General features: G+C 35.9%; 2 protein-coding genes across 5 annotated transcripts; one reads left to right on the plus strand and one right to left on the minus strand.

The window, feature by feature from the left end:
• The first annotated feature begins 3406 nt into the window (after positions 1-3406).
• On the plus strand, positions 3407-6141 carry LOC110781926 (epsin-3). 2 transcript variants are annotated; one of them, XM_056830797.1, is made up of 5 exons: positions 3407-3686; positions 4336-4487; positions 4569-4691; positions 4830-4991; positions 5089-5785. In XM_056830797.1, exons 2-5 carry the CDS (start codon positions 4342-4344, stop codon positions 5594-5596), a joined length of 939 nt encoding a protein of 312 aa, XP_056686775.1. In that variant the 5' UTR covers positions 3407-3686; positions 4336-4341; the 3' UTR covers positions 5597-5785. The 2 variants fall into 2 exon arrangements, with proteins under 2 accessions (XP_056686775.1, XP_021841664.1); XM_021985972.2 differs by lacking the exon at positions 3407-3686 and adding an exon at positions 6010-6141 and having other exon boundaries at positions 4074-4487; positions 5089-5632.
• Positions 5815-12847, minus strand: LOC110781925 (U-box domain-containing protein 33). 3 transcript variants are annotated; one of them, XM_056830796.1, is made up of 8 exons: positions 12253-12847; positions 11061-11179; positions 10453-10562; positions 9702-10263; positions 8505-9056; positions 7719-7769; positions 7047-7313; positions 5815-6313 (listed from the first exon to the last, which is right to left on the minus strand). In XM_056830796.1, exons 1-8 carry the CDS (start codon positions 12590-12592, stop codon positions 6131-6133), a joined length of 2184 nt encoding a protein of 727 aa, XP_056686774.1. In that variant the 5' UTR covers positions 12593-12847; the 3' UTR covers positions 5815-6130. The 3 variants fall into 3 exon arrangements, with proteins under 3 accessions (XP_056686774.1, XP_056686773.1, XP_021841662.2); XM_056830795.1 differs by having other exon boundaries at positions 7047-7769; positions 10468-10562; positions 12253-12845; XM_021985970.2 differs by having other exon boundaries at positions 7047-7769; positions 12253-12842.
• Positions 12848-13280: the final 433 nt, after the last annotated feature.

Genomic DNA, 13280 nt, shown 5'->3' on the forward strand with positions numbered 1-13280 from the left:
TCTTCTTTTGGTATTTTTGTTATGTCAAACTGTAGATTTCACCTTTAACCACACACCCTACACTGTTTCCTTTTTTTTTTTTTTTTTGTCTTAAATTTTCTGCAAATTTGGTAAACTCTCCTTTAAGTAGACCGGAATTAATTACCCGACCATAATTACTTGACCTAATATCCATAATTACGTGACTTGATCACGACTCTGAAACTGATCAAAGCTTATATAATACTTCGTATTTATCACTTGAATTAAGCCGGCCTTAACCGAATCCAATCTTAATGATTTGTATAGTGTCTAAGCAGTGTCTTTAGTCTTTAGTCTCTTTACTCGTTTTCTCTAACTTGATAACTTTACATGGTATCAGAGCATGTGTCCGAGCTTGCAAGTGATTAGAAGAATTGATTCAATTGAGAGGTTGAGTTGGTACGCAAAAGTTCGAAAATTTGTTGGGTTTGCTTCTTTCGTGGAAAAATTGAAATGTGGTTGTACAAGTGGAGTAATAGGAGTAGTTGAGTACATAAAGAGAGAACTAATAGTGCAAAACAAGTCATTACCAAATGAATTAAAAGTCGTACTAGGACTTAATTAATTTTGTAGAGTCAAATATCTATAATTATCTCTCATTATTTTAATTAATCCCGATTTCTTTGTTAATCATGCTTTCTATAATGTCCCTACTCCCTAATTGCTTATGCTCTATGTTTTGTCTGAATTAAGAAATGGACAGCATCAAGATTAGGTTTTCAATAACTTAGGTCATCCATGAAGTGCTATCATCATTAATCTATAGTGTCCCACTATTTTCTTTCTTCTTATTTACTGTTTGTTGACTTTTTTTTTTTCTTCTTTATCAAATTTAATTTACTGTTTTTTTTTCTTTTTAAAAGCAAAATACGATTGAATGAATTATTGAAACAGTTAAACCCATTCACAGCATGGCATTGAAATTATGTAGGTCTAATTTCGAGTATTTTTTTTCACTTAAAAAATACAGAATAGTATAAAAATCAAAATGACGCATTAAAAAAATCAAAACAACTTAAAATAAATTTCGGAATAAGGTAGGTACCTAAAGTGATGAAAGTAGTTGAAGACTAGAATTTAAATGTGACATTGGTAGGTACATTACTATATTTGAGTGGAAGAGGCAGAATTAGTAAATTGCATGTAATAAATAGATAAACTTCCGTCCATTTGTTGTCCAACTGCTAACTACCTTTGGATTCATCATTGATACAAAATGAAATGACATAGTTAAATGTAGTACGAAGTATAATTTACATTTTTACCATTGAAATAGTTAAATGTAATACAATTTACATTTTGAGCGATTTCCTTCAATATCCATAAAGGTTCAATAATTTCCAAAATATGTTACTTTCTAACTTAATTCCTACCATACCGTCCACGTCAGCAAGGGAGAAATAAATGTTTTTTTTTTTTCGGTTCAGCGTTGAACCGCCATCTGAGATGGGGGTTTTGTTTTAAAGCAAACCGCTATCTCAGATGACGGTTCAATGATATAAGATAACGGTTTGCTTTAAAATAAAATTGTGCGGTTTTATTATAAAGCCGCGTGGTTTTATAAGGGGTTAACCGCTACCTTAAATGGCGGTTCATTAAATACATAAGACCGCTGTTTCAGATAGCGGTTTATTGTAGATTTTATAAAAAAAAATTAGACCGGCTTTCTTGCTGACGTGGACGGTAGAGTGGAAAATAAGTGAAAAAGTAGCGTATTTTGAAAATTTATGAATCTTGAAACAATATTGAAGGAAATCGCTCTTACAGAATTTTATTTTATTTTTTTGTCGGAAAAAGTTTCAGAAATTTGTGCATTTTTAGCTTGTACCATGGTACATTCTTATGAATTTTAAGCTTATACTATGGTACAGACTTTTGAGTATTTAGCTTCGACCATGGTATAGATTTATGCAGTTTAAGCTTGTACCATGGACGGAGCTTAAAATTCATAAGTCTACGCCATGGTGTTAGCTTAATATGCAAAAGTCTATATTATTTAAGGTTTTGATTTGCTGTTGAATTTGATTTAATCTACTTGAAATAAAAAATTATAGACTTATAAAATTTTATCTCCGACCATGGTATAGACTTATGCAGTTTACGCTCGTACCATGGCGTAGACTTATGAATTTTAAGCTCCGTCCATGATACGAGCTTAAACTGCATAAGTCTATACCATGGTCGAAGCTAAAAATTCATAAGTCTGTACCATGGTACAAGCTTAAAATTCATAAGCATGTACCATGATACAAGCCAAAAAAACATAAGTTACTGAAAAAAAAATTCGGAAAAAAAAACAACTCTTGTGAATTCGACGTTGCCCTAGTAGACTCGGCCATGTCAACATTACTATCCATTTTGACTCCGGCGACTTGGTGGAGGCGACTCTTATAGAAGGGCCCTTTATTTATTTATTTAAGTACAATTCTTCACCATTCACCAACTATATTTTTGTCGGTTTTTTAGCCGTTTTCATCTTTAGATTGAAACACCTACATGGCTACATTAGCCTCTGCCCTCTTTATCATCTATATTTGAACCGCTGTATTGAAAATTCAACGTTTAAGTTCTCACGAGAACATAAGAAGTTTTTAGAGAGAAAACCAATCCGATTCGCGGTGTCATTGGTAATTAATCATACAATTGGCAGCTTAAATATGTAATTATGGTGTACCTTTGTACAAGTAGTGTACAACAAACCTCGGCTATTAATAATGGTTATGACTTAGTCCTTTTCTTACTTTGCTTGGCCCAATTTCATTAAGGACATCCCTTTTGTTTTGACTTTTAGGGCCTACCAAATCCACATTGTGACCTGCCTAATGCTTCATGTTAAGGGCCAAATTCTCAAGCTTGTGGCCATTGTGGGTCTTTAAAAATCGATATTGGGCTGTGTGCTTTTGTTGTCCACTTGTCCTAATACCCCAGGGCCCACTTCTGACTTTTTTTGGAGGTAGGATTATCAACATTTTTTTAAATGTGAAACTTATGAACTTGATTTAATGAAATATTTTTCTTTCTTTAGTGAAGGGTCAGAAAATTCGTTATATAACTTATATTACTAAAAAAATGCTTTTTTTTTTCACTAAATCCCCATGTTTGTTGTCCTTGATTTTCTCATATCCCATGAGTAATAAAATAAAAAATATAAAACAACATGACACTTGTCATTTTATCGTATAAGCTCTCCATTTATATCAAAATAATTTATTTTTTTTATCACTTTACGTTCTCCTTTTATCGAATCTCTTTTCAGATCTCTCTCTCATTCCCCTCCCGATCCCCGTTTCTTCTTCCTTAACTATCATCATATGATCAATTTTCGATCCCCTCCTCATTGCTCTTCCCCTTCAATTCAACAAATACATCAACATATTTTTATATGTAAACATAGTTTTATTTTCTCGTGTGTTTTCTTTAAATTCAATGTAGCTAGCCGAAAGTGAGAAAAACCTACATTTTAAAATATGAAATGCTTTGATAACAAAAAAGGAACTAAATGGATAAGAATTTAAACTAGACGGCCATTTTCTCCTTCCAATACAAGTTGGTTCATTGGTCAAGTTGGTGCTCTAGACACAGAGAGGATATTTACTCTTACCATCTTAAGGTTTGTCTCTCAATAAAACAAACCAGGTTAATATAAGGCTGCAACCTGCAAGGAGGTAAGAACTCAAAAACATTATCATGTACAAAGTAATTGAATACTCCGTACTATATAGACATAATACGTACATATAACTAGGTAATATACTAGTACAAACTAGACGCAAGTAACATACAAAGTACGAAGAATTAGAATATCTTATGTTCACTAACTAAAAAACAAATATAACTACTTCGAATTCATTTTCAAATAACCGAATATAAAATCACACGTACACCGATCACCGGCCAAAAACTAGTACTTCGTATAAATGAACGTGGCTCACAACCTTGAAACTCAAAAAAGTCCAAACTTAAGAATCGGTTTCCAAGTTTGACTAAAAAGAGTCATCAAAACCCAACTTTTAGACTAAAATATTGCAAACCCTTGAATTTCTTCCACAAAAATAGAGTATTCTATTTGAAATCGTCAGCCTTTAGTTTTACCAAACATAACACTGTATGTGTTATGTAGAGGTTGAATAAAACCTCCTTAGTGGATTAGTTGCAAACTAAACAACATTCCTTACCTCATTTTCTTATGTAATATTATGCTTAATCACCATCACTAATCCACCCCGTTGTTTTTATTTATTACTCGTATCTCATTTGTTAGTTTGTTAATTGTTTGTATCTCATATGTTACTTTTAATAATCATCTTGTTTTAGATAAACATGTCAATCTTAGGCTTTGACAGCAATAATTGTAGCAATATGAGCAGACATTCTTTCCTTGAATTAAAAAAGCAAGCCTCTTTCTTCATCAAGGAGAAGATTAAAACTGCTAGATTGGTTCTTACAGATGTTACCCCTGCCCAGTTGTAAGATCTTTACTTGTTTCTTTTTAAGTTTTCTAAATGTTAGACTGTGTTTTATTTATTTGATTGTTAAACAATAAACAGGATGGCAGAAGAAGCAACAAATGCTAATCCATGGTCACCGGATACTCGAATCCTAGGTTTAATATCACGGGCTGCTTTCGATGTCGATGATTATTGGAGGATTGTGGACATTCTGCATAACAAGTATGTTCTTTTCTTGTTCACCATCATCCTAATCACTTTCATGATAATTAAGTATCTACTTAATCAGTCCTCACTCCTCACACAGTGCTTGAATTCCTATGATCTGAATGTCTTTTGAATACTTTGATTTGTGGTCAGATTATCAAATTTTGACAGAAAGAATTGGAGGGAATCTTACAATGCTTTGATAGTATTAGAGCACTTGCTCACTCATGGGCCAGAAAGTGTTGCAGAAGAGTTTCAAACAGAGAAATTCATCATCAATAACATGGAAACTTTTCAGCATGTTGATGAAAAAGGGTGGGCAAATTAATCATCTCAATATTATGTTATCTAAAATGGGAATTATACTTCACTTTTTTTTTTAATTTTTTAATTATTATTATTCATTACACAGATTTAATTGGGGCCTTGCTGTGAGGAAGAAATCAGAGAGAGTGCTGAAGTTGCTCCAAAAGGGGGCTCTCCTAAAACAAGAAAGAGAGCATGCTAGAAAGCTAACAAGAGAGATCAAAGGGTTTGGTAGCTTTTCTGTAACATCAACCTCTCCACTTGAAGACTCACTTACTACATATGGAAGAAGTCATTCCCAGTTCAATGAGCATGGAAATGAGACGAATCCACCGGAGAAGTTTACGTACAATCAGCCTCGATTATTCTTTCTGGATGATGATGTTAAAGCTGATAAACCCAGAACTGTAAAGAGGTTTTTGAAAGAAAATAAGGCACCGAAAAATGATACAGGGAATGGAGATTTGGATGTTTGGAACAATAATACAGGGGAGAAAAATCTTCTCTTGGATGAAACTAATGGTGGGGTGTTAATTGAAGAGGAAAATCATCCTTTTAACGGGACTGTGGAACAAAGCAGAGTGTCATTGCTGTCTGCTGCGAAAGAGGATTAAAAACAGATGAATCCGTTTTCTGTATTTTAATTACAGGTTTGCGCGCATAATCTCCAGGTTATATACTTGTATATGATACAAAAAACATGTTAGTATGTTACTATGCTAGACTGTCTAAATTCCAAAATGTTTAACCTTTGGTTATCACTTATCAAAGATCATGGAATACTAGACACCAAATAATGTAAATGGTTATCAGTGATCATTAATACTTCGTATTAGAGAAGGATAATGCTATATGGCTAGAAATGTCTCAGTTTATTGTGCTATTTTCAACAAAAGGTATAAACACTAGAGTATATAATCTACCTAACTTCACATTTTCTTGGGTTTCAGAAAGATTACAGAAGAAGCAATTACTGTACTTACATTCCTTGCACCCCTTATCTTACGTTTTCCCAGTTTCTCATCAGGGGCTAAACTTTCAAATACAGAGACATGATTGCACCATCTACAACTCCGGAAGCAAACCTAGTTAGTATTATATCTGTACAAGGTTATTAACAAAGATTGACCGCAGACGCACATGGACATTCAGTATTTGCACAGCCATTCTTGAGCAGCTAGCCTCAACGAATTGTTTGGAGTAAGATGCAGATGATCCAATCTCAAATTGGTCATAGGTGAAGTTTCCCGGTTATTTAGTAACCACTCGCGTATGGCCTCTCCCTCATAGGTAAACCCATCAGCTGCTACTTGAGGGTCACACATGATTTCCTGAATAGAAAGGTGAAGGATTACTGGAAGGTTATGCAAAGACCACCAGCACAAATATATAAATGTAAAAATCAATAGGAAAAGATTGATGTATGACACATTCAGCAATTCCTGTCACAGATTGATTTTAAGCAAACTATTCATGTCACAGTTTTGGTTAGTGGACAAGTTAATGCAGAATTATGTATAAATTCCTCTCAATTGATGCACAAATATGACTCCACAGACCGGTTTCTCTCTGTGATATTTCATAGAACGGTTTCTCTCTGTGACAATCACTTTGAGATGCTGATCACGGAACCTTATAACAGCTTGGCTATTATTTGAAAAAGCATCACTCCTTTTACGTAGTATTAAAACTAAAAATACGAATATTTGATGTGCAAATAATTCCTGCAGTCAAAATAAAATAATCTGGAAAAGACTTTTTGTACAGAAAATTCTAGGCCTAATAAAACAGTTCTTGGCTTCTTGCAGAGAGTATACGTGAAGGACCTTTCCAGGGTTTAACACTATGGTTCTGTTTCTTTTTCCAGCTCTTCAAGGGAAATTTTAGCTCAATTGTCTCAAAAAAATAAATAAATAAGTGAGAGACCGTGTAAAAGTTAACATCATGCCTCTAATTCAAAACCTTCCATAGCAAATGGAGTCACATAGCTTGAGGAACTCAAGATCATAAATATCCATATTGCGAACAAACATGAAACAGGTGATAGGCAATTAGCTCACTGACCTGAAGGATAGGACACAGAAAGAAAGATGGCACCGGCCGCTCTTTTGAGATATGGAGCTGTTGAAGCTCTTTCACCAGGGAGGGTGTCAGATCTGGCCTAACCCGACAATTCTGTTCACAGAACCTCAAAGCCACATCTGCCAATTTCTCTGCCACAAATGGTCCCCAATTCCCTGCAGATGAATCCAAGATCGAATCTAACTTTCCACCGGAAATTGCTCTACGGACATTAGCTATCAATCCTACTGGAGGTTGTCCAGTCAGTAGCTGCAATATAATGACGCCAAATGAATAAATATCGGACTTCGTCGATAATTTGCCTGTTCTATAGAATTCTGGATCTCTATATGGGAAGGCACCCTGAGGTTCAGGATAACGGTGAAAACTAGGGAAACTAGGGGTATCCTCCGACAGTAACTTGGAGAACCCAAAATCACCGATTTTGCAATGTAAATCAGAATCCAGAAGGATGCTTTCGAGTTTCAGATCACCATGGATTATTTTTTCCGGATGAGAAGTATGAAGGAATAAAAGGGAAGTTGAAATCTGAGAGATGATTCTAGCTCGGATTTTCCATGAAAGTGGTGCAATGTTGTTTTTCTGGAAAAGACGCCACTGGAGGCACCCATTAGGTACATAATCATAAACAAGAGACCAGGCCTCTGGACTTACACCAATTAAAGTCACCAAATGAGGGTGCCGTAGCTTGCCGAGAACCTGAACCTGCAAGGCAGCAAGGGTAACAAGTAACCTAGTTAGCTTCTGTTCCACTACATTTAAAATGTTCCAACTTCCAAGCATCAACATGAAGGGCAGAGGCACTAACGGGAGTATAATTATGTTTTTAGTAGTTTAAGAAGAGAGTTAGTTAGTTAGTTAGGGTAGAAGCTCTAGAGAGAGAGAGAGAGAGAAATGGCATGCTGAATACGGAGTACTATTTGGAATTTGTTTACAGCTTGGGAGAGAGCAGGCCTCTCAAACGATGCTGTTTTCCAGATATTAATCAATCAGACGTCATCATCTTCTTCTTCTTTTAATCTCACATTTCATCCTTATTTCTGTTCAAAGCTAAGTTGACTTTTGGCAAAATGCTAACGACCCTTGAAAAAAAAATGTACAGAACACTGTTCTTAGAATGTAGAAAGCAACCAGCTTCTGCCAATTTGGTGTATTTTCCACAGTAAAGCTCCAAATTGTTAGCCCCATGATTTCATATGATTTGACCAATGGGGTCACTCACAACCAAGCCACCCATTTAAAGACCACAATAACAAGAGAAGAGTTAAGTCAACAAGGGAAGATATTGTTTCCTGCTGCAGAATTGAGTAAAGAGATCACCTATAAGATTGTATGTTGTGGCAGGACTACACGGATCGCTTTGGTGCGTGTCTCAAAATGAATATAAAATTACATGTGGACATGCGGTATAACAAAGAGCAGTAGAAAGAGAAGGAAAACCTGTTTCTGAAATTGCGATGGGCCTTGGATGTTGTGTGCATGGAATCTTTGTATGGCAACAGTTTTACTCAGCAATTCTCCCTTGTAGATGCTACCATATCCCCCTTCAACTAGCTTAAAGCTATCAGAAAAATTGCATGTCGCAGATTGCAGATCCGATAGAGAAAATTCCACTAACTCAGGCACGTCATCCATAAGCCCTCTATACCCACGGAGGTTCGACCCACCAGTCCGCCTGCGACTTCTCCAGTTCTCAAGCCAGCGTTCAGCTTCCATTTTTTGTCTTTCAATATTTTTCTTTTCTTGCCATAGACTTGTAACACATACTTGGATAAGTTTCAACTCCTCAGCTGCCTCATTACCACGGCGGTTGGCCTCCTGGACACGACTATCAAGTACAGCTACACTCCTCATGGTCTTCTGGAGCTCTTCTGTAACTTTTAGTCTCTCTTCAAATAGCCTTTCTTGTTCATCCATCAAGATGTTCAGAGCAACTTCAGCTTCCTCTCTAAGCCCAGCTTCATGAGTTTGAAGAGATTCAAACTCCTTCACCTAAAGAAACAACACAAAAATTTTGAGAGCTCTCACAAATAAGTGGAGTGAAAAGTTGATAGACATGGGATGTAGTGGTTGATTACAACAAATAAATAACAACACTAAAAGAAGGACAAGCATAAAAAGTATAAGCATTAAGCATGTCTCCTTTCATCCTGAATCAACGTGTCAATAAACCATAGGTTCAGTCCAAAATCACAATCCGCCCTCAATTCTATCTCTTTGATTGCTTTCCGAAACAAAAATGATGACAGCATATACTACAGAAGTCTCCATGAATTTGAACTTTATAAAATTTCCGGGTACTGTTAGTGCCCACTCTAACAGTATCCGGAAATTTTGGATCTTTTAGATCTAGTTCTTTTCTTGACTTTTACTTCCAGTTCGCCAGGGAAGAACTCCTAACAAGATTCTGAAAGAGAAGCCAGAACTGACTGACCTGAATGATAGTAAAATGTTAACTTGTTTGTCAACCAGGGAACAGTGCAAATCTACTATTTCCAGATGGAAGTTGTTTGAGCATCCCAGAATGCCAGTAAATTTAGTTCGATTCATAGTAAACTTTATGACTTGAAGGTAAAAATCTTGAACAGCAACCGGATAACAGTGATAATACTCACAAGGCATAAATCATAAAATTACCTTTCTCATTGTCTTCATTGCTTCAGCTTCCAGTTCTTTGCGCTTTAAAAATTCCAAACATGCTTCATTTCTTGATGTTTCAACTCTTGCTTTTGCTTCCAAAAGCTGACCATACAGATTTTCTTCCTCCAAATTGAGACCAGAATCAGATGAAACCCTTATCTCCGTGGATGTACTTGATGCAGAATCATTGCTGATTGAGCTTCGAGCATATCCAGGGTGCCTAGGATTTCCTGAACAAGGTAGCAGTAAATCCTCATCAGTGAGTTCTGTCGTTTTCCAATCTTTCACCCCAGAGCCTCGTACGCTTAGATGAGAAGATCTAGAACGAAGATTAACAGGATTGTATAGGCGATCATTCTCCTTGTACTGGAAAGATTTTGACCTTAATCTATCCGTCCTAGGTTCATCTGCCTGATAAGTTGTAGAAACTATGACTTTCTCGAATGCTTCTCTTGTCCATACATGTTTCCCTTTATGGATAAACCATATCTCACAAAATGCAGGAGCGCTTTTTGCAGCATAACTTGCTTTACGAGAATTCTTTTTCACCTTCACGCAGCTGTAGCATATTGTTTGAATATCAATAAACAAAATTTCATAAGGGCGAAGAAACAAAGAAACGAATAATGTAAGTGACATAGATAAGTAAAGTGTAGTGTGGCTGATTAGCTAATAAATTGACGGTAGCTGCATTAAACACATTTCTCATACACCATGGAGGTAGCCCTGAACTAAAGGTTACACGTACTTTTCAGGGACTGACCCCATAACAAGCTTCTGCATGCCGTATTTCATGACCAGATTCAAGAGTCCCTTTTGAATTTGATCATCTTCAGTGATAATGCTGCTTGCTTTTACCTGCATAAACCAGTCACCACATATCAGTGAATTGTACAGAAATGCTGCTATCACTCATCAGATAAACAACTCAGGCCGATTAGCAGCATTTTAAGGGAACTTATTGGGAGGATGACGGAGTTGTTTGCTCCTTGTTATGAGCAATAAAGAAACAAAGAGGAAGTAATACAAATGGCATCCTAAACACAATCAGTATCTGGCCGGAGTTAATTCCATCAATAAGGGAAGCCATTTGTTTCCTCAGATGATCAAGCTTGATCTTGCAGGTTCTGGAAAATCTTATGCAATTACCTCAAATGATAATGAGGAGGAACCAGTTGTATAAAAGAACATGCAAGTCCTTTTAAATCAATAAAAAGAGAGAGGGATTCTAATAATTCAATGCACTTTATCCCTATATCAAACCTTAAAGCATTACACAAAAGTCGCAAACTGTGCACTAGTACGGACTATGGAGTAAGTGAGTAACCGGCCATTATTTCAAATAGGAAACTTTACCTTTGCTCTATAGCAAAAGTCCAAGTAAGCACGGAGAAGTTTCTTCACTTTCTCTCTCTCTTCTTTCCTGTATGCATCCACCACTACTGCATTTGCTTGGGTTGCTGGTAGTTTTCCTACTGCATCAAAGGGAAAACCAACAAATATGACAACACAGTCAAATAGAAACCCTATTGGTGTAAGTTATAGATAAATTTCTATCATGACCCTTGAGACATACTCATGTTGCAGTAAACAAGTTTTTGTATAAATTCATGAAAATTAGTGACACACTGATACTATCAATATTCTCTAGAATAAACTTTAGGATACTCAATACTTTTGGTATATCTTTAGATGTTGTCCCCTTCCTAGTTCCTAGCTTACATATGACATATATTATGGTGATAATTGTCAATATACAGGACCTAACTCAAGGGATCATTGACTTCTTTCCATATTCTAATAGTATATACTCCCAGTCCTCAATGCTGTCAGAAATCTGAAGAGTAACCTCATGGTTCACCTAGCAGAAAATGAACTGGAAGAAAATTCATTTTTGGGGCACCATATTGAAAGCTATTCCATCAATCAAAATACAATATAAACATTAAAATGCCAAGCAATATTTGGTAGTTATTGCATTGATATTCTTTTTACTGACCAATATCATTACAGAACCAGTCCTTAATCCACGAAAGATGTTACATTAACATTCTAAAAAGACAACTACCCCTTCTTTCTGGAATTAACAGCCACATAGTCTCAATTCCTCATCACTAAGAATTCGCTATGATCTCACCAGAAAACCCGTAATAGTGGCCTAATAGATGTCTGTCTCCTTCCCATTCTCTTTCAACCACTCTATTTAAGCCGCGGAATAATTGAAAATCTAGCCTTAATTCATTTATAATTAGAATATAACACATTATTTTCCGGACATCTCAAAACTGTGAAAAAATGGCTAAAATTGACAAGCATTAAGTAATTGGCAAGAAGTCATTATGCATGATTCAATCCAATCAAATTTCCGATCAAAGGAAATCGCTAGATCGTACTTCAAGCATATATTTCAATTATCATATTTCAATTCAACAAATTCAGCAACTTCAACCAGATAAAACCAAATTGAAAACTACCAATATAAAATTTCCAGAAAATAAACAGCAGAAATTCCAAAAGTAAAGCGAACAAAAGAAGAGAGAGATATTACAGGGAGTAGGTATAAAAGAAGAGGGATGATGAACATGAACAAGGCAAATATCGCAGCAACGGAAATTATGAAACGTCCATTGAAGCAAAGAAACGGTCTTCTCCTCCGACTTTCCAACCGCTACATACACTTTCTCTCTCTTCTCTCCACCTTTTCCTCCTCCTTCTTCTTCTTCTTCTTCTTCTATGTCCGTCAACCTGGAGTTCAACTCGGCGCGACTAGCTTGCCGTTCCAATTCGGCACCGTAACTCGCCATTGAGAAAGAAGAAGAGGAGGATGAGAAGCGGGAGCACCGGTCAACGGTTGGGTCAGGGAAGGGGAATGGCATTAAAAGCTCCATTTTAGCTCACAGAAATGGATGATTAACGGCATCAGCGCCTGTAACAGGTAGACAGAGCGCGGTTGATTGAAATAGGAGGGAGACTTTTGGGGTTTTACGAAGGTTGACTAATGTGAGAAGATTATTAGTTGTTCGAGGATTAACGGTAGAGTTATATTGGTAGTGTCAGTCATAAGTTTAGATTATTAAGCTGATTAATTATAGCATAAGATTGATTAGTGACCGACTCAAGGTGGTAGCTGAAAAAGATATTCCTTTGCTCGTTGTTTATGGTGAGGTGATATGTCATTTTCTAAAGTCTTGCATTTTGTGTGGAAGGAGACTCACAATATCCTCATTCTTTCTAAATTGTCAACACTTTACATTTGTTATATTGACTCCATTTTTGTTTGGATGTTACTTTCCCCGTCTTCAAATGATTGTTACTTGTATTTTGTAGGAGGATACGAGCATAAAGTATGATGAGTAGTTCAAATTATTGTTACTTGTATTATGTAAGAGACTAAGTGTTAGAATTCAACATTCCTTTACTTGTATTTTGCTTATCTAGTGCTTTCTAGGATCTTTCTAATAGTTTTCTAGGCTCTAGATAGAAATATTATGTTACTGTAATTTCAGTGTTCACTAACAAGTTTTAGCTAATTCAAAATAAACCTCTATGAGGGGTATGAACCAATACCGATATTGT

The sequence above is a fragment of the Spinacia oleracea genome, chromosome 6 (assembly GCF_020520425.1).
Source record: "Spinacia oleracea cultivar Varoflay chromosome 6, BTI_SOV_V1, whole genome shotgun sequence".
NCBI lineage: Eukaryota > Viridiplantae > Streptophyta > Magnoliopsida > Caryophyllales > Amaranthaceae > Spinacia > Spinacia oleracea.